General features: G+C 41.2%; 1 protein-coding gene across 2 annotated transcripts in view; it reads left to right on the forward strand.

Moving 5' to 3' along the window:
• Positions 1 to 22,202, forward strand: part of tmtc1 (transmembrane O-mannosyltransferase targeting cadherins 1) — a 94,711-nt gene that overhangs the window by 37,822 nt on the left and 34,687 nt on the right. For both annotated transcript variants that reach the window (XR_015775499.1, XM_042510941.2), the window contains exons 5-7: positions 11,504 to 11,585; positions 11,839 to 11,942; positions 20,591 to 20,780. Coding sequence is in view for 1 of the 2 variants with exons in the window: in XM_042510941.2 (XP_042366875.1) it covers positions 11,504 to 11,585; positions 11,839 to 11,942; positions 20,591 to 20,780 (376 nt within the window). In the remaining variant the exon portion in view is untranslated. The remainder of the gene's footprint in view (positions 1 to 11,503; positions 11,586 to 11,838; positions 11,943 to 20,590; positions 20,781 to 22,202) is intronic.

Genomic DNA, 22,202 nt, shown 5'->3' on the forward strand with positions numbered 1-22,202 from the left:
AAACAAAGAAACCCATTATACTCCAAACTGTAATCCTCTATCATTTTACACTATAATCATTTTACATTATAATTTATAATCATTTTAGCAACACAATTTCAACTCAGCACTGAGTCCATTTCATAATTTGATTTCCAAAACTGAAAAACATTTATATTTTACAATCGTTCTCACTTTACAAGTTTATGAGTTCTTGCAAAGGCAGTGCAACAAAACCGTCAATTTAGCTAAACTCAACCAGTCAGTTTAGTTTTCAGGGCGTTTTTCCTCTCATCCAAGCGGCTTCCTTTAACTCTAATGACTCCTGACTAGTCTTTTAGAAATGAGGAAGCCACTCAGATGAGAGGTGAAATGTCTTCAATAAACTCAAGCAAGGGGTTGCCACTAGCTCAGCTGGTAGGGCAGGCGCTCCACGTGCAAAGGCTATGTCCTTGATGCAGTGGCCGTGGGTTTGATTCCTCTGCTCTTTGCTGCATGTCATCCCCTCTCACTTTTCCTCTTTCATGCTATAGCTGTCCTATAAAATAATAAAGGCCAAAAAGCCGCCCAAAAAGCAAACACGAGCAAGTCCAGTTGCCTGATAAAGCACCCGGTGTAGTCTGTTTCTTGTGTTCATTGATTTTCTTGTCCAGGATCCTTCCTAAAATCAGAGCAGGATGTTGTCATGAAGGCTGTCACTGCAGCAGTCCTGCTGGCTGCTGGTGACATGGATGAGCCCACGCTTTGTCTCTGGACCGTGCTGTGCTCATCATGTGTGCAGTGTCTCAGTCTCATCATGCAATAATGACCAACAATAGATTGTAGGCCAGCTGCAGCCCTCCAGTCTGTATTGACTTACACTCTGCAAAGGTCGATCTGTGAAAGTTGGCCTGAGCTTGAGGGTAATTGAGTTTTCAGAGTTATTAAATGACACTTGACAGCATGGATTTTCCTGACTGCCAGACAAGAAGAACAAGTGAAAGTAATGTAAGATGATTGTTGACTGCAGGAACAAAGGCATTTTTGACCTGTAACTTGTTTAACTTCCTGTCTTTCCCTCCGTCCCTCTGCCTTGTCTCATGTCTCATGTCATGTCAGTGTTCTCCTACATTCCTTTAATCTTTATTTGCTTCATTCCTTTAGTTTCCTCTTCACCTTTCTGACATGCTACATAACTCCTACACTGCTTTCTTTGACAACTATAAGGATATTTGCTGCTGGCTCAGGGGCAGACGGCTGTAATGAGGACATCAGGGAGATGTGAGAGGTGTTAAGATTTTAAAGCCATGAAGAGAAACACGGTGTGGAGAAATAGAAATCTCTGGCTCTGAGCTCCTCCTCTCTCTGCCTCTCTTTGACGCTCTCTCATTAGAATGCCTCTCCGATCACATCCATCCATCTCTTGATCTCTCCCCAGCATTTCCTAACTTATGTCTTTATTCTCTTTTGCACACTCTCTGTGCTGGTCACACAATGCTAACAAGAATGCTCATCTTTTTGTCTCTCGTGTAGTCTGTCTCACGACAGACTAACTGCGACTCCGGAGAAGCTTTGTTGAGCAAAGCACAGATTAGGTACTAAGTCTAAAGTAAACCCTTTTTTGCAACACCATTTTTGTCATTTTGCCATTGTTTTAGTTTTAAAACTGAAGGCAGTTAGTAAAATGATTACTCAAATTGTCTGCTTTAGATATCTATCACAGTTTACAGACCTACTGCCTACTGTGTGGCATAATAGGGTCTGCTCCTAGAAGGGGATCACAAACAAGCTAAAAAGCTGTGAGGTTTTTTAGCTGTGGCCGGAGTCATTTTGTTTTCAGCTTGTCCGTCCACCCCATTCTCATGACCGGGATATCTCAAGAACTCCTCAAGGGAATTTCCTCAGATTTGGCACAAATGTCCACTTGCACTCAAGAATGAAGGTATTAGAATTTTGGTGGTCACTGTGGCCTCATCTTTCTTATTCTTGTGAGAAGTGAGAAAGATATCTCAAAAGCACCTTGAGGAGATTTCTTCAAATCTGGCACAAACTTAGACTTAATGATCAACTGATTAAATTTTGATGGGCAACAGTCTAGGTCACTGTGACCTTGCATCTGTCTCATACTTGTAAACGTGATATCTCACAAAGACCTTGAAGGAATTTTTTCATGTTTAGCACAAATGTTCATTTGGATTCAACCATGAACTAACTGCTCACATTTTAGTGATCAAAGGTCAGGGTCACTGTGGCTTTGTCTTTCTTATTCTTGTTAGATGAACCCATTCAGTTTTGATGGTCAAGGGTCAAGGCTATCATGACTTTGCATCCAGCTCACACTTGTTAATGCGATATCTCACAAAACACCTTTTTTTTTCAAATTTGGCACAAACATTCATTTTGACTCAAATATGAACAAACTGAATACATTTTGGTGGTCAAAGGTCAAGGTCACTGAGACCTTGCATCTGTCTTGTTGTGAATGCAATATCTCATGTAAGTCTTGAGGGACTTTCCTCAAATGTGGCACAAACAAGAATAATCAGATTAGAATTTGGTGGTCAAAGAAGCTGTTACCTCATATGTTTTGAACTATAAAACAAGAATTCACACACTAATTACGACAACATTTGACACAAATGTCTTCCTGGATAAAACGATGAAGTGATGTCAATTTATATTTAAAAGCTCAAAGGTCAACTTCACTGTGACATCATAATGTTCTGCAAAAACACTTTACTGGCCATTAGTCAACATTATATCTCAGGAACAGAAGGCGGGTTAAAGCGATCAAATACATTACTCTGTTAAAGTGTCAGAACTAAAGATTTCCCTCCCAGAGCTCTTTGGATCAATACAGGACACTGCCTGCACAGAGCATTTTCATCAATCAGACAAGTTTGATTTTGGCCAGCCATCAAGTCACTCACAGAACCGCCATCAGTTACAGCTGTTACTGTAACTGCCAGCTAAAGATGAGAAGCTGCTAGTGTTTTTTTTGCCAACTCTTTGCCAATGAGAACAAGCTAAAGTCGTAGCTTTATTTTAGCAAATCTGTATTTTGCCAACCTGGATGTCAGAACACAGTCACCGGTTTTTCTGTGGCATTTTTATCATTCACACACTCCTTTCAGCTTACACTGTATGTTGTAGTAAAGCAGATTACAACGCTAGACTGAAACAGCCACAAAGGGTGAACTGCCATCTCTCAATATTAGATTAGATTTCAAACAAACACAAAACTATCTCCTTGCTCTCTCAATCAAGCAATATGATTTTATTTATATAGCACTTTTCATACAGACAGACTGGAACACAAAGTGCTTCATACAGTAAAACCAGACCCATTCATTTAAACCAGTATTCATTTAAAGCAGTGAGGAAACAATTACTGTATGGAGTTTACTGTATCTTATGGCAGTATACTGAATGGAGGCTCTGTATGGTGATACATATTTTATGACCACATTATTACCAATACACAGCTCTAATCTGTGAGCGCTTTAGATTTAATTTCACTCCATCAGCTGTTGCACAGTTATGAATATGCATGCTGTTTTTGCACACTTTCTGTCTGTGCGTGTGTATGTGTGCGTGTGTCTGTGTGTGTGCGTGTGTGCATTTGTGTGCGTGCTCAGTGTGGAGTGCCTCTCTTGTTATGGGTCGGGGAGATAAGCAGAAAAGCAACATGTCCTCATAAAGATCCTCAATAAAATTGGAGGCTAGTGAAGATGGATGCTTTTAATATGAAGACAATGCTCTTTCTGACTCGGCTGCTGAGCTCTCACAAGAGGGTGTGTGTGTGTGTGTGTGTGTGTGCGCGCGTGTGTGTGAGAGAGAGAGAGAGAGAGAGTGAGTGTGTGTTTCTGTGATGAATGAGCAGGATCTTCGGGCACTTGAGGCTGTATCTTTCAATGAGGAGCACATCCATGTAGAAGCAGAGCTCAGCTCTCCCTGGTCTAACACTAAGCAGTGTCGGGGCCTTTTCTCGGTGAAAGCTCCTAACGATGCGTGATGGTAATCCTCTCCTGGGTTTTAGGCAATGCAGATTTGACCTAATCTGGCAGGTGGATGAGTGTGCTTTTTGAAGAGTGTGTATACGCTCCAAAGCACACAACACTAAACATGACGCAGAAATAGTGAACTGGGGGAGGATGACTGTGAAAGATTAAAAAGTGCCAGAGTAACATTTTTAATCAGGAAGTGCAGTGCATTTAAAGTGACCTTTCATCATTTATTCAAAACCTTTCCATTGGACTTTGATCCTTTCTACTTTCCATTTTTATGTCTGATTCCAGAGGAGACACGGTTACAGATCTGTGCCGAGAATAAGCAATTCACTATCATTTTTAAAATAAAGTGGAGGATTGGGCAACCACTACTACTTGGTTAAGTTCAGGGAAATATTGTCTTAGGCCATGTTTAGACAAGAACAGCCCTACTAATAATGGAAAAGGTTTTCTTTTGCGTTTAGAAAAAAAGATCTGCATTCATGTGATAACACTGTGTGAACGATCCTCGCATGCACAGATCCACAAAAACAACCAAAAAATGCTGTAGTATGCTTGCCAGGCCAGGAGTTGGTGGTGTAACTTTGTAATGCCACACCATATAATAATGATAATTTAGGGGCTTTTTGCCTCTATTTGATAGGACAGCTTAACCGTTGAAGGGAGAGAGAGAGGGGACAACATGCAGCAAAGGGCCGAGGCCGTAAGCAAACCGGCGGCTCCTTTGGCGAGGACGTAGCCTCTGTACATGGGTCACCCGCTCTATCAACTGAGCAACTGGGCGCCCCAAAAGAAAAAATTTAAAAAAATAAATAGATAAAGATAAAGATAAATTACAAGACAAATTAACGAGAGACAAAATAAAAAGAGACATCACATGAAAGCAAGTCTATAAAAATGGATTTTAAGAAGTGATTTAAAAGAAGTCAGTTATTCTGCAGCCTTATCAGTCTAAGCCTCAGTCTTCACTCACTTGGAGAAATAGAACAGCTACATCAGGATGCTGTTTGTTGACTTCAGCTCAGCATTCAACACAATCTCTCCCACGAAGCTGATTGGAAAACTAAACACTCTGGGCTTCAGTATGACACTGCAACTTAATACTGGACATCCTTACATGCAGACCACAGAGAGTTGGATTGGCCTCTACATTAGTGCTCAACACCGGAGCCCCCCAGGGCTGTGTGCTCAGCCCCCTCCTGTTCACACTGTACATCCATGACTGCACTCCCAGACATCAGGAGAACTCTATTGTGAAGTATGTGGATGACACCACTACCATTGGTCTTATTACAAACAGCAATGAGAGTTCATACCGGGAGGAAATCAACAATCTTGCTGAGTGGTGCACAGAGAAAAATCTACTGCTCAATGTCAGTGAAACCAAGGAAATGATGGCTGATTTTATAAAGAAGGAGGCAAAGACACACACCCTTGTCTATGTCAGTGGAGCTGAGGTGGAGCAGGTGAACAGCTGTAGTTTCCTTGGAATTAACATCACTGAGAACTATCACACATCACCACCCAGGTTAAAAAAGCACAGAAAAGGGGAAATATTTGGTCAGATACTGAATTAGTGACACTAATCTGTAAACTGTGCTGATTGTAGAGATCTTCTCTGCTGTTGGGGGGAAGTTGTGTGTGAAGCATCCATGTTTTCACTGACATTGATGGAAACTGTAAATGCAGCTTGACTGGTGTGCAGAAGCATTTAACTACGAGGCGGTAATTCTACTTTATTTATTGACTTATTTCAGCTCTTTACTCATGTTGCTGTGAACATTTCTCACAGTGGATAAAGTGCTAAAGTAGCAAAGGTGCTGACAGTGTTGTTAGCGGTGACAGCAGCTCGTGGAGTGAGGTGTCCAGTTTCAGATGGAGGGCTCTGTGGCAGGTGATCAGTGAGGCGCACAGACAGGAGATGAGCTGAGGCTTTTCACACCGAGTTAGATGACAAAAAGGGCACCTTGAGCTTGACACACACGGACAGCGTGCGGCCACAGTGTCGGGTCTGTCAGTGTCAGAGAGCTGTGAAGCGTTTCAGCTCTGTGACCGCCCTGAGCAGCCCTTCACACCACATCACACATCACAAGACACTGCATGGACCAACAAAACTCTGAGAGTAACACTGAGAGAAGTGATGAAATTAAGCAGCACACTCACACACACACACCAGACTAACTTTAAGTAGAATAAGATAGAAGATAAAAACATGGAGGCAATATAAAAATCTGAAATGAAAAATAAAATATAAAGAACACAAAATGTCTGGACAAAAGGCACATCAGAGTCGCTGCAACCCATTCTCAGCAGTTGTAATTCATTCCTTTGCATGCTACATGTCTGACAGCTACTGTGTTTAGCTAACTAGCAGACTGAGCAACAACATCCAAATCTGTATTAATCAAGGAGTTGATAAGCAGCTGAAAAGAGTAGCATAGCAAAGCTATTTCAAAGCTGTTTCTTGAAAGACAAAGAGATATGCTACAAGACTGCACATCTTTGAGGTGCCTGGTTGCTCGATGGATGGAGCGGCGCCCCATGTACAGAGGTTGTGTCCTTGCCGCAGCGCCCACAGGTTCGATTCCGGCCTCGACCCTTTGCTGCATGTCACCCCCTATCTCTGTATCTCCCCCTTTCACACTTAAACTGTCCTGTCCATTAAAGGCAATAAAAGCCCCGAAAAAAAAAAAAATCTTTAAGACTGCGCATCTTTATCAGGGAAAAATAAGTAAAAAAAAAAACCAAAAAAAACAAATATCGGTGACCCACCTGAGTCTGCTAGTTAGTGGATTAGAGAACGGAGGAAGTTAATAATAAGCTAATGAAAGGAGCTGTTTTTAACTTCCAGCCCACAGTCTGACAGAATAGGGGGTAGTATTTCACCCTTTAAAAATTAGTCTACTATTGTGTCCACACAGCCGTAATGTACAGTCATCAGTCATAAATAAAAGAAACTGATAGCTAACAGCAGAGCAAGAATACAGCTGCTCATAAGGCTGCTGTCTTCTGATCTTCACGCATGGCATTGGTGTGTAGTTTACTTTATAGCTTACTGAGCTCAGTTTTAGTAACGCCACAGGAACAAGAAAACAGTCACATCACAGCAACATTGTATATTGTTTATGAAATTAGTTAGAGGCTGTTTACACGGCAGTGGTTCTTACATGAAACTTCTGTTGTGAATTGGCCTTTTGTTCACACGACAACAGTGTTTTGGGGGCTTGAAAATGCAGATTTTTGAAACTGGGTTCAAATTTAACACCATCCCCTCAGTCGCCATTTAAACAGGCAATGCGCAGGTCCTGTTAGAACAGTGACATCACAGCTGCACTTTGCACATGCACTTTACGCTTCAGACAAACAGCCACACTCGAGTAGGAGGACAACAGTAACAACAATGGCCGACTACCGAGCTGGGTGTGTGCTGCTGACTCTGCTGAGGTTATTAATGCTCCTCCAGCAAAGTGTGAATTTGTTGCACTGTTGCTGTGATCAGCTGTCATTTCTGATGCGTGTGTTCGCCATTGTCTTCCTGTTTGTTGACACTCACCGCTCTGTAGAGGAATGCCTTTATGCGCAGACGCCTGGTGTTCTTCTGTTGTTGTCATTACAAAGTTAAACCGCCAACTGAGCAGACATCCAGTAAATGAGCTAAGCTTTGCAGCATGAGGCTCACTGAGTTTGTTTTATTTCACAAATACTATCCCTTTAAGGGACACATCTTTGGTAAGCATGCTACAGCGTTTTCGGCTGTTATTGCAGATCTGTGCGCAGGAGGATCATTTTCATAATGTTATCATACAAACATAGATTTTTTTTAAAGATCACAAGCATTATCTGTCTTTAGTAGGTCCGTTCTCATCTAAAAGTAGTCTTAACCATTTGGGGTTGTTCACAGTGCTGATGTGGTCACTGATAACGCACAGCTTCAGACCTCCACACAGCAGTGAGTCAGTCCTGTCCTGTTTCAGCCGCGGTGGCTGGGTGAGTGTATAAAACTGTGCTACATGGTGAGGAAGAGGAGGAAGAGAGGAAATGCCAATCAGATGGAGGAATGTGAAGAATTTGGGCTGTGAGTGGACCAGCAAAGGCTTCAAATTAGCTGCAGTGTAGAATGTGAGAGACAGAGCACACAGAGTTACTGGACTCAGTCCGCAAAAGATCTCTGTCTACTTTTCATGTGTGTGAAGAAACAAGGCTTTCTCCAACACAGTCACCCACTCCAACAACAGCCTCCCAAACACACACACACACACACACACACACACACCCCCTCCATTCATCCTCGGTTGTTGCAGCGGTCACAGTTGTCATGGGAAATTAGCATCCTGTTACGCAGATACACAGAATCGTCTTTCCCAGAATCCTTTGGGAAAAAGTTGAGGCCCAAGTCTGAAGACACCAACATCTGTGTTCATCTCTTTCGCCTTTGTGTGTGTGTGTGTGTGTGTGTGTGTGTGTGTGTGTGTGTGTGTGTGTGTGTGTGTGTGTGTGAATGTGTATGGGGGCATTCCAGCTTTCACTTTGCAGCGTGAAACCAATCTCCTCCGTGTTGCTCCGTCTGACTGATTTTTCCCAAGGACACTGAGTGTTGCTTTGCATTTGCAGCCTGGAGAGCAGTGTGTGTCTGTGCTGCAGGCTCTGTGATCCTCAGGGTGCTGGAGGTTTATTCATCCAGCCAGAACAGATGCATTTAGATCACAGCCTTTGTCAGGCAGCACACGGCTTTTCATCAGTCTCAGCTTAGCAACATACATGTTAAGGGGACACGGTGCTGTGTGATGGATCTCTACGCTGTTGTAGATGTTAGTTCATACATGTTAAATCTGTGTTTTTAGTCTTCTCAGTTCTTCTAAAGAATATCCACTGAGTCATTTTGAGTTAATATGTTGCTCTTCAGTGTCTACCACAGAATTAGAGAGATGTGGCGGCGACTGACGAGGTGGGGGTGCCAGCAAAATTCACGTTAATTTTCTATCTTTTGTGTGTGTGTGTGTGTGTGTGTGTGTGTCCCTTTTTTATATTCCGTGTAGCCTTTCAAAATTCAGGCATTTTCGCAGGTCTGTGAATGCAGCACAGCTGAAAATCGTCATGAATTCCTTTTTCGCTCCGCATTAGTTTGAGGAGTTTGAGTTGCAGGGTGGATAATTGATCTGTTGATCCGGTCTGAGCTGATCAGATCAAATCAGTGGATGAGAGGAGCAGCTGCTGCAGACTTTTAGACTGAGCTTAATCAATGTTTAAGTTTGACTTTTACTGTGCCTGTCTTTCTGCTGCTCTGTCTGTGTCTAGAATACCATCATATTCTCATCCCAACTCCTCAGTTGGTGCCGCTGTGTCAGCGACCTTCTGTGTCTACATATGATGTTTAAGATATCCTTCTGCGTCAGCTGTTTACACTCCAGGATGTCATTACTGGATGTCAACAAATGCACATAGTGGGATTGAGCATGGAGGTGTAGAAAAAAAAGACACCTCACATCCATGCAGGAAACAAACTCCAGACTCCACCATGATGGTCATTTGTTTGTAGGACCCACCCACCTCTTAAGCGCATTTATTATTCATTGTATGTCGTTACTGGCAGCGTTAATACCTGACGCTGTCCTCCAGCATTTCGTGCACATGCAACAGGTTCTGTCTGTCTGCATTCTCAAATGACGCCACTGGTGCATGTTGCATGTGGACGCGCCTGGTGCCATCCGGCCGTCCACCAGTGTATAATAACCACCGGTTCTGTTGCAGTTGGACACAGAAGGTGGCTTTTGGCGTCATGCTCGTATGCTGAAGGCACTGACAGAGCAGACATATTTGACGAATTTAGAGTAAGAGTACACACTGCGCTCCGGGTGTGTGGTGCTATTAAAACCCTATCAGTATATATTCCAACAGTGCTCCTAATGGACGGCCCTGTTTCAGAAATAGAAAATCAGTACCTGGCAATAGAAGTTTAAATTGCGCCAGAGTGCCATATATAAATGAATGTATGGGAAATCCTGAACATGCATGTGACTTCACAAGTTTGAGACCTCCTCATCTGGTTTCTGGCTCCCGAAAGAGCAGCTCATGTTCACCGGGAGTGATTAATTGATTTTCCTCAGCCATGGAAATAACATTAGAATTTTTTATTTAGGTGGTGGTCCCCTTACACTCACTGTATTTACACTATTTATATATTCTTCCTTTTATCTGCTGTGGGTTGACTACCTCAAATCATTGGGGATCAATGCTTTTACCTGGAGTCTCTCCCTGAAGTGCACCTTAACATTTACCCAGCGTGTTAACCTCCCGAGATTTGCACTGAGAGCATGTTTGCAGTTTTAAGCCCATTAAAGCACAGCGCCTCTCTAGAAACAAGTTGAATGGTAATCAGCAGGGAAAACACTCTGGGGTTTTTCTGGAATGAAACTCTTTGAGCGTAAGTCAGGCGAGTGCAGCGTCTGCAGAGTCTGACAGCTCTTTGTCATTCTGTGTCTCAGCAAAGCTCAGCAGAACAGACAGAGCAAAGACTTTGTCAAAGACAAACAGAGAAAAGAGGAGAGGGAGTGGAGAGCAAAGGGAGGGAGAGGCAGAGATGAAACAGACGAGACAGAGTGTGAGACATAGCGAGTGTGTGTGTGTGTGTGTGTGGAATTCCTGTGAGATCTTCTCTCGCCGTCTCTGCGATCCTTTGAAAGCTTGGCACAAGGGAAACATCTCAAAGTGATGCGGTGCTGAATGGATTCTCCGCGCCTCCCGTTCACTACCTGTCTGCCTGTTTTGCTCCCTCTCATCTTACTCTCCTGCTGCCCGTTTCCATTGTCACAGCTGCGTCTTTAGTTTTCAGCTCAGGGGAATGGAGAGGACTGTGGTCTGGCAGGGAGAGTTCATCAGTGACCTCTGCTGATGGTCGGGTCGATGAGAGGGTGTGAATGGATGGTGAATTTAATGACAAAGCTGTTGAGAGGAAACAAAAAAATGCAAACATAATCTGAAAGTCAAGCATTAAAGGGATACTTTTGGGCGGCTGTGGTTCAGAGGTAGAGCGGGTTATCCTCTACTCGGAAAGTCAGCGGTTCGATCCCCGGCTCCTCCAGTCAACATGTTGAAGTATCCTTGGGCAAGATACTAAACCCCAAATTGCTCCTGATGCTGCTTCATCAGAGCCTGAGTGTGTGTGAATGGTTACTGAGTAGCAGGTGGCATCTTGAGCGGTAGCCTCGGCCACCAGTGTGTGAATGTGTGAGTGAACGGGTGAATGTGACATGTAATGTGAAAGCACTTTACATAGTAGAGGGAACCGGAGGTGCTGAAACGTAGATTGCTGGGGAAGGGGATCCAACCTCCGGCTCCCTGATTACTAGACTTTCTGTCCATTTCCATGGACAGATATTTAAGACCTCTGTTCCTGCTACTGTCCACTTTTTACCTTGTTGTCCTGCCTGTCTGTGACGACACACAGACACACCAACAAACAACCTGCGTGCACAGACTAATTTTGGTAGGAAAGTGGTATCTGTCTAATGACCTGCTGTATGTCTGTGTCCCCTCAGTCACTCATCCGGCTCCAGACTCAGGGACCTCCACCACATCTGCAGCCCCTTCCTAAAACGAGCTGGCCTCATCTCTGCCTACGTGAGCTGTTTTTTCTTCTACGCTGAAAACCTACTAAACTGTTGCTTCTGCATGCTGTAGCTCAGTGCTAACCTGTTGTAAATTGTCCATTTTTCAAAGTAAAAAATAAGTAGATATTAAGACTGATACAGTTAGTTTTCCTACCTCTGTCTTTCCAAGTGTTTATTGTAGAGTGTAAATGTTCCATCAGAGGTCATTCAGCTGCTACAACCAGGAAACTGTCGCTGACGTGTATTTCCCCTCCGTCCTTCAGGTGGTGATCATCATGTCGGTCAGGCTGTGGCTGATGGGAGGATCCATGCCTCTCTTCTCTGAACAGGACAACCCCGCCTCCTTCTCCCCTCACCTGCTCACTAGGTCAGTGTCTCTCACTCACACACACACAAAAAAAACACCTGCGACAAACACACAAACAAACTAAGTAAAAGATTGAAAGAAAGCTAATTTTCCCTGAAAGTCAAAATGTGAAAAAAGGGAATTTTAAAAATGTGTCCATTAAAGTTTTCTTTATTTTGAGACGGCATCACTTGCAGTTCGTGCTGTGCACTATAATTGGCTGGCATGGATTAATTAGAGGATGGAAACAGCACACAAAGTGAAAGTCAAAGCTACGGAGAATAGTATGTAAAAATACAGATTACTATTGAATTTTGTTATTTTTCTTTACTGGAAATATCAGTGGCAGTGGGTCAGGAGTTAGAGTTGTCCTCCATTAATCAGAATAGAAGGGGAAAAAAGAAAGCTGCTGGTTTGATCCCTTTCCCCTGCAGTCCAGTGTCCCTGGGTAGATGCTGAACCCCTAATGCTCCTGATGGCTGTGCGTGTGAATGCTTATCCCTCCTGATGAGCAGGTGGCACGTTGCACGGTAGCCTCGGCATCAGTGTGTGAATGTTTCTGTGAATGGGTGAATGGTGCTTGATTTGTAAGGCGCTCTGATTGCTTTATTGATGCAGTGCATTACAGAGTTGGAGGAGTTCATTTGTAGTTGATTTTTGTCACAAATAACGCGCGTAGTGGATGTGGAGATTTTATTAACTGATAATGGTGCAGACACTAATACTGACAGCTTTTGCAATTCTTACAAATGACCAGATTTCTCAAGGCTTCAGTCATAAGTTCACTGTAAATCTGGAAATTTGGCAGGAGTTTCTGGTAAATATTAAAGAAAAGTAAAAGCAGGGAACAGACAATAAACATTAGAATGTGTTTTATAATTTCATTTATAATTATAATGAATAATAAGACCTAAGATAGTTTGCCAAAACAAATATTGGATGAGTTGATAAGTCAGTTTTACAGAATCAAACAAAGATTTAAATAAACACTCCACTGTTTGAAGTAAAGAACACAATTAAAATTCAACAAATTTGCATTTGTCGGCTTTGCTATGTCAGGATTTGTACTTTGGAAGGCAGCCTTGGGCTCTGGAAACTCTCCCAAGGCATCTTACCATTTCTGCCATGAACAAAGCTCATTTACTGTCTTTGTACAAGACAAGGTTGCACAACAAAGTGCACTTGTAGTTTATTTATGCTATACAAGAAAAACACAGAACAAAACAAAAACAGTGTTGTGTTCCTGTCATGAATTTTTGACTGAAAATATTGGTGGCAGTGTTTATGGGGGAGAGCTGTGGTCTAGTAATCAGAAAGCCAGTGATTGGATCCCTTTCCCCTGCAGTCTACGTGTCAGAGTGGCTTTGGGTAAATACTGAACCTCAAATGGAGTGGCCCAGGAATGAGTTCTAAAATCTGAAAGCATTCAGCACCTCTGGTTCACTCTACTATGTAAAGCATCATGGGTCTTTTGAAAGGTGCTTTATAAATCAAAACTGAAGAAAAAGAAGAGGAGGAATAGACTGCACCTGTAGAGCGTTTTTCTAGTCTTCTGTCCACTCAAAGTGCTTTCACACTACATGTCACATTCACCCGTTCACACACTGGTGGCCGAAGCTACCGCACAAGTTGCCACCTGCTACTCAGTAATCATTCATACACACTCAGGCTCTGATGATGCAGCATCACAAGCAATTTGGGGTTTAGTATCTTGCTCAAGGATACTTCAACATGTTTACTGGAGGAGCTGGAGATCAAACAGCTGACCTTCCAATTAGAGGACAACCTGCTTTACCTCCGAGCCACAGCCACCACAGGTTCCCTCAGAGTCAATGTTTTTTGGGGGTTTTTTTGAATGGGTTTTTTTGTTAGAAGCTGAAATGTAGTCTGAACACAAGCTGAAGGGACTTTTAAGTTTTGCTCTATGAAATAAAATTTATGAGCAAATACCCCATTTTGAATTTTGAATTTTGAAGCTTTATGTTTCTTTTTTGAGGTGGCAGTAGTCAGTCCATAGAAACTTGGTTTGGGAACTGGAGGGTCACCGATACAAATCATTCGGATTGAGTGCGGAGCTCGGACTGGTAGCCAGAGAGGTGCCAGTTTGCCTCCTGGGTATTGCTGAAGTATCCTTGAGCAAGGCATCAAACCCTCAACTGTTCAGGGCACCTGCCCCTCTCCATTTAAAAGTTTCAAGAAGTTTATTGTCGTATGCACTGTAAAAACAGTTTACACCATCCAAGAAAATTCTTAAAATGCCAGTCTCCCTTTACGCAAAACAATAATAAAATCTTTCTTCCAAAACATTTTTTGTTTTTTGGCTCACAAAATTCAATAAAAGCAAGTAGATAATAACAAGCATGATAGGAATTGTGCAGGAGAGGTGAAGAAACCCTTTAGTAAAGATCTATTGAAATACTGACTGTAATTTTTACCTTACCATGACAATATGACAAACACGAAATTATAGTCAACAAAAATAAAGCAGAAGCATACACATTACACATCAGTACAGCTAATACATTAACAACAGCACAGATGTTTTTGAATGTTAGACTTAAATGAACACAATGATGGACAAGTTTTAATAAAGTGAGGACTGGAGTTCCACAATAACAGTCCTCTGTATTTCAGAGCATACTGACCGAGAGTTGTGCGGTAATAGGGGAGATAAATGTCCTGTGCTTGTCTTGTTGAATATGAATAAATGTCACAGTTCATTATAAAAAAAGTTATGAAATACATTTGTAAGCTGTGCTTTTTAAGCATACATTTATACATAAGAATATTTGTTTGATATATATTGATATTAGAAATTAGACAGAAGATTTAATTTCTTGAACAGAGGAGCCAATGATTCCCAACGATTTGATGCAGTTGCCAATCAGACAAATTTCTTTTGAACTAACACATTTTTTTGCAGGGATATGTACTGGCCCAAACAATGTTACAATATTGAAACAGTGACTGTACAGAGAAAGAATTTCTTTTTTCCCCCAAACAACATTTACCTGTATCACAACACATCCATCCCATCAAAACACAACCAAACACGCAGATACCCACAGCCAACCACAGAGCACACATCCTAAATTGAATGAAAAAAAAAAAATAATAGTGATAATAATAATAAATAAATACATTAATTGGGTGTGAATTTGAAAGAATTTTTTCAAGCATCTTCTAAACCCTTCTCCTCCTTCATACATTCACCCTGAAACTTCAGTAAACATTGAAAATATTCCACATCATGTCCATATTCATACATCCATTCAGCTTTTAAATATCTTGCATACTTAAATATTCTAACTTTGTCAAAATGCCAAAATCAAGATTTAACATTGGTCCCTATGGCATGGATTCCTCAGAGCTTAGAGTTGAGGACCAACCGTCACAGTGCAGACAGCCTCCCAAACATTTTGCTTTCTCTTGCAAGGGCATTTGCAGGTGCTGCTAGTTACACACCATCTTTGGTGAGAATATATTAAAAATTGCGCTCTTTCTGACAATGTGACTTTGGAACAAATCGGAATTACAGAGCTCCTACTGTGAGCCTAAAGGGGAGGGCAGCAGTTCATGCCTCTCTTTAACCTCTGCTCAATCTCACATGTTAAACTTTTCAGACACAAAATTTACACAGAAATGTTCCTGTGGCTGTTGTCTCTCAGTATATGTCTGAAGTGACTTGGCGGTATTGTCATTGACTGAGGGCCAGTTGTTTGAGAGTGGCTGTTCACCTCAAATCTCTGACATTAACAGGCAGATCCAGGACCTTATCCAGCAGTGACTGTTACCATGGCAATCAGGGCAGCTGGACACGCCAACATTCTGACACATAATTAGATATATATATATATATGTGTATATATTAAACCAGGTAAAAGACTCAAGAGTGGCCCGGCCAAAAGGGGAACTTAAAACAAAGTTATAACAATAAATACAGACAGACAAACACAACTATTACACAATACAAAGAGCGAGCACAATCTCCAGTTGAAATGCGAAGAGTGCAATCATCAAATTTCAATTGTCATTGGAGTAGCAGTCACATTGACCAATAGTGCTATTTTCTCGGCCTTTTAAAAGTGACTTAAATTCTGCCATAGTTATCAGTTCAGACAGCTTTAAGTCCTTTTGTAAATTATTCCAAGTGGCGGGGGCGGCAAATTTAAAAGCTTCTTTGCCAAGTTCTGTGCGAACCTTGGGGACCAACATCAAAAGAGTACTATGAGAGCGCCGGCTATATTGATTCTGTTTTTACACATATAAATACATAAATAAGAGGGAACCAGCCCAATTAGACTCTTGTATATGCGGACAGAGAAGGTCAATTAGCAGCAGTATACAAAGCACAGTGGTGTACGCAGTACCCACAGCCAGTAATGTAACGTAAAGCACAATGGTAAACAGTGTCTAATTTCTGGAGGCAATGATCAGTTGCATTCATAAAAAGCAGATCACCATAATCCAACAAAGGTAAAAATGTTGCTGAACTCAAGTGTTTCTTTGATTTAAGCGAGAAACAAGATTTATTTCTAAAAAATAAACTTAATTTGAGCTTCAGCTTAGAAACAAGGTTATCAATGTGAGGTCTGAATGACAAAGTTATAGGCAATAAACATTTCAATTTCAACTCCTTGGGCAGTTATGATCTTAGGAAGAGTAGATGGGAACTTTTTTCCATTTGAAAAGAGCATGACTTTAGATTTATCTGCATTTAAAACAAGCTTGAGTTGAGTCAGATGGGGCTGAACAACATCAAAGGCAGACTGTAGAAATGTAAGAGTTTGGGCTGCTGAGGGAGGCGAGCAGTAGATAACAATGTCATCTGCATAAAAATGAAAACTTGCTAAAAACAAACAACTTGCTGTACTCTAAGCTGTATTGAACACACACACACACACACATTTAAGACACTATTCTGTGTATTTTCTGAATATTATTCAATATTTTCAACCATATTCAAACTCCTTTGCACACTTCAACAACTCTTATTACTTATTACCATTTTCTAACAAATTTAGACAAGCCTTTCAGTTTAGCCTCAGCTTTCAACAGGCTTTAAGATATTCCACATGAAGAGTAATATACAATATTTTAATGACATTCATACTATTTAAACTCATTCCAATTTTTTTCAGATATTCCTATTACTTCATTATCTTCTAAGCTAGCTTTTCAGCAAGCTTAAACATATTCTACATAATTAGTATCTAATTGAACGTATTCAAACTTTTTTAAGTTGAGGATTCACACTCGCAATTTCTACAGATGTTGCATTTCCTAGTTATTTTCTATATCTCTAATCCATTAAGAGTGGGAGGGACAAGCAGAATCCTTCCATTTGAGCAGGACAGCTCGTCCAGCCAGTAAGGTAGTAAAAGCCAATACTTTCAGTTTAGTTTTTGGCAAGTCCAAATCTGGAGCAATGCCAAAAATGGCCGATAAAGGATTTGGCTCAATTTGATAGAAAAATTTGAAAGTTCTCTGAAATAGTCTGAAAGACTGATGTCCAAAACTTTACTAAAGAGTGACAGGACCAGTACATGTGGAAAAAGTGAGGCAGGTGCACTTTTGCATTTCTGACATGTAGGGTCCATTTCCAGGTACACAATAATAAAATCTTAATGACAATAATAAAATTAAAATAATAAGTTAAATACCTAATTTTAAAAGAAAGGGAAATATTGCAAATAGAGTGCACTGTGCATTAATGTAATGTTGCCAGATAAATGCTTTTATACAGTGATGCTGGTGAACAGTGAAGCAGATTCGTCAGCCACTGTGAGCGCCATCTTTTTGTTTTTGTTGCATGTGTTTAGGTCCTGTCTGTGCATGTGTGTATTTCGGGTCTGCGTGTTTATTAGATGGCAACAGAGTGAAAAATTTGAATTTGCCTTTATGGATGAATAAAGTATGTTTTCCTCTGTCCTCCTAAAAAGGTGGTTGCTAGCAAGTTACGAAATGAGACTACCGAATGTGATCACATCGAGCCATAACAAACACAGCTTTACAGCCTTGTTGTGACGTTAAATTATGCAACCGTACTGTAGCCCAATGTTAGCTTTTTACTTTTGGTGATTGCATTTAGTCTTCAAAAATAATAAAAGTGGTGTTTGTATGTGAAGATAATCTTGTTGAGCAAAACGTGTAAGTATCATTAACATTCAAAGTTTATTTTCTGCAAATATTTCTTAAATGAAATGGAAAACTCCCATCAGCTTTTTGACAAGGAACCAGGGAAACGTCTGTGTAGACCTACAGAGAAACATCATCCCTGGGGCACTCTGTGCTCCCTGTGGCATGAACTTCTGATCAACTATAAATCAAGATTCTGTGTCTCTGTAATATGAGAGTTGGCTCGGGCTGGTGGGCAGTGCTTACTACAATAGTAAACTATTTCCAACATTGCTGCCCCGTCACAAATGTTCTTATTTTATAGCTAAACAGTGCACTCAAATAGATATCTTGAAACATTTCTGGAGAGAAACAGGCAATGCAGTAACAGAATCTTAATTCATATTGGATGAGCGCTGCCTACTTTGACAGTTTGACAGTTTGACTGCAGTTCACTTGCAGTGACTGACATGATGACAGCTGCTTTAGAGACACCTCCGCTCTGATTGGCTGTTTTCAGTGAGCTGTGGTCGATTCCATCAAATGCCACGAGCAGTGCCACAAGCATGAGCAAAACGGGTGGGAGGAGGAACCTGACAGACTGTCTGTGTCATGAACTTCTGTTTGGATAAAGTGACAGTTTTAGCAAATATAACAAAAAGTTCTTTATTTTATAAACATTACCAACTTTGACTGTAACATAAATTTATGTTTGCAGCTTCTCCACTTGAAAAAGACAGATCTATAACTTGATTCCAGTCAATAACCAAGCAGCTCTGACTTTTTTTTTTTTTTTTGCTTATGCAAGTTCAGTAGTTTAGTTTGACACACAGTAACTTCATTCTTTATCTTTGTCTCTCTGTACAAGCCAACCAGGTGTGAACGGACACTCATCTTGTTGACAGAAAAAAGGTTAACATTCAGTAAGAGGGGAGTTAGTTAAGGACTGTAAGAGGTAGTGATGAGATCATTTTAAATTAGTTTTAAGGATTGCGGGTGCCAACAGGCAGCAGGGAGGTCTGGTGGTCCTCTCAGCAACATTGGTGCTTTTTGCCGTCAGTGAGACAGTATATAATCTGTCATTAGCACAGCAGCAGTGAGAAATAGCTGTCTCGGCTCCCTCGACCACTAGGGAAATTTATAACGAATTCTCATATCCCTCGCACCGTCCTTACTGCTCACCTTCATTTGTTTCTCTCATTATTTCTGCTCCCTGATGTCTGGCCAAGCCTGCAGCGTTCCCTTGTCACCCCTCTGTTTTTCAATGAAATAAAGACCAGACAGAAATAACTGGCTTTGGCAACAAGAAGGAAAGACTGTACACCGTTGCTCATTTGTTTCCAGAGCTGTAAGGATGAGATGATGGCCCAAGATAGAAATCCTGAGGCCGTATTCACAAAGAGTTGCTCCAATTGATGAAATCCTAAGAAAATTCTTAAAATTACGACTTTTTGTAAGAATTTACCCTCAATGTTGAGACTAGGTCCTGGTAAAGACAAAAGTTATACAAAAGCATCTTAGCCCATAAGATCCTCCTAAGGTGAAAAACAGCCAGGAGTAGAGGGGAGGACTTTGAAGGTGTTCATGAGTTTCTTGAGGGGAGGAGATAATGATGGAAAGACAAAAAGGAAGGAGAACTATTTTCTAAATGCTGGTTGAAAGAGAGTTAATGACAGATCATTTGGGGATGTTTGTAGTTGATCTTACAAGAGATACTTAGACATCTTCCACCCAACCCAATAACGCCAGATATCAAGTGATCACATCATGAAAGTACAAACGTTTGTGGTTAAAACTGTAAAAACAGTGCAGCAGTGCAATCACATAAAAAAACGCTTCTACAGTTTCATATTGTGATGCAGTTCATGTAATTTCCACTGGGTGTCCACAGATTGTAGGCTCACACTAGGGTGCGTCTGTGACATCCAATCACATCTAAAAGAATGCATCATATTTAGCAACAGGGGCAGCAACACCTCCACACTAAGAAAAAAGTTTCTGTCCCTTCCTGCTCAGAGATGCTCTGAGATTTTTCCTGAATCACTTCCAAGTTAGGACCCTTGGCTAGATATTTTTAAACTAAGTTAGGAACTCTCTGAGAGTATTCTCAAAATTATTAATTACTAAAAATTATATCAACTCTGTATAATAATTAGAATTTCAGCATGATAATTTTGAAAATATATTCTGTAATTATTTGGATATATACGTATATATATGAGAGTCCTTTTTACGTATTTTTCCCCCATATATAGTAATGACAGTGCTGATCTAGTATACTAGTCCACTAGTAATAGTATAGTCTGGTATGTGCTTGCTAGTCAAACTGTAGTTTATAAATTGGACATCCATAAGACACTTGAACTTATGGATGAGCGTAGTCAGAAAGAATTATGAATGCATTATTATTCACTAGGAATGACCCCAAAAGGCACTACAGATGTGGTCTCCTTAAAATATGACTTCGGTACATTACCTATTATTTCTAATTATTCTCTTCCTCCCTCCTTCCGTCTGCCTCACATCCTCCATCTGTGTCCCCGTTCTCTCAGGATTTTGACCTATTCCTACCTGCTGTCTTTCAACGCCTGGCTGCTGCTGGCCCCCGTGGTGCTGTGTTACGACTGGCAGGTGGGCAGCATTCCCCTGGTGGAGTCGCTAGGTGACGTGCGCAACGTGGCCACTGTGCTGCTGGCCGTGGTGATGGTGGCTCTCTGCCTGCACTGTGTCTTCTCACCACAGGTAAGAGCAAAAAGAAGCTAGAAAGTGACTGAATATCCCATGTACCCCGTTGCCTCCTGCTTCTCTGTCTTCATTACATCATGCAATAATTTGATGAAGAGTGAAGAGGTATAAGATCCGAAAACAGACTGAAAAAAAATAAACAATTTATGGTTACATCATGAAAGTGCATGTGATGGTTAAAACCTCCTGAAATTGTGAAAACAGTAAGGTCCAGAAGATGAGCTGCAAAATGTGACTTCCTCACACTGTTGATAGGGTTAGTTTATTTTTTTGAATCTTTTAAACTAAATTTTTGCCCAGATCTGACATGTAGCACCTTCAAACATTCAACCATCAAACTGTCTAAAATCACACACTTGAGTGTTTGTTTCTGTGTAAAAATGCAAAGGCGGCATAAGAAGAAACTTTATGATGGCTCATAACATCATCATCACATTTGCTGATGTATGATGTCACTTATGATGCATCTGTGGTTCTCCTGGATGACGGCGTCTCTAAACATTGGCCAGTCAGCACTTAGGCCTGCAGGGCTGCTGTTGCCTCATTTGTCCACAGTCTGTTTCATTCTGATGGTTGACCTTTCCACTCAGCTGGGAGTTTGTTGGCAGGAAAAGCAGGGAAATATGATTTAATTGTCCAAAAGGGGGTTGGGGCAGGCCATGTAGCTGCCAGGAATGGGTGTGTAAACACGGTCTAGGGTATTGTTTTCCCTGGCATGTGGATATGCTGCTGGGATTTAGACTAAGCAGTTCTGAGGTCTGTTTGATTAAAATCACCAGCTACAATAGCTTCTTTGCATATGACGTCATACATCTGTGCGCTGTCCAGATGGAGGGCATCAGGAGCCAAAGACCACCAACACTGAGCCTGTTATTTGTGCTGTTTACGGCTATTCCAATCGATCAAATTAGGAAAAACAATGGTCCACTTTCAGTCCCAAAAATATTAGGATGCAAATCCAAACGTCTGTCATCAGTCAGGAAAAACAATGTCAACTAATGTCAAATATTAACAACAAAGTGTTGTCTTAAACATGCCTCCAGTTGGATTCAGTAAGTGTACATTGGCAACCTCTCTATGTATTTAACCACAACCCAGATTTTCAGCAGACCTCTGGGAACCACTGACCTAACATTAGTAGGTAGGAAGTAGTAACTAGAGTTAAGTAGAGACATTAGTATGACAGCAGTGCATCCATATACAGAGCTAAGGTATAAAAGACAGTTGGCAGGTTTCGATTAAATCTCAAACTGCGCAAATTGAAATTGTGAATATATAAAATGGGAACACGTCAGTTTTACATAACTCCTTTAGCACAAAAAAAAGTTTTTACTCTTGCATGAGGTGGTATTTCAGACGATTCGAAAAAGCTGTATTTGGCAAAACTGCGGCGGAAACTCTTTTTTTGTCTTTTGTAGG

Source organism: Plectropomus leopardus, chromosome 22 (assembly GCF_026936395.1).
Source record: "Plectropomus leopardus strain MGB_pleo_1.0 chromosome 22, ASM2693639v1, whole genome shotgun sequence".
Taxonomy (NCBI): Eukaryota; Metazoa; Chordata; class Actinopteri; order Perciformes; family Serranidae; genus Plectropomus; species Plectropomus leopardus.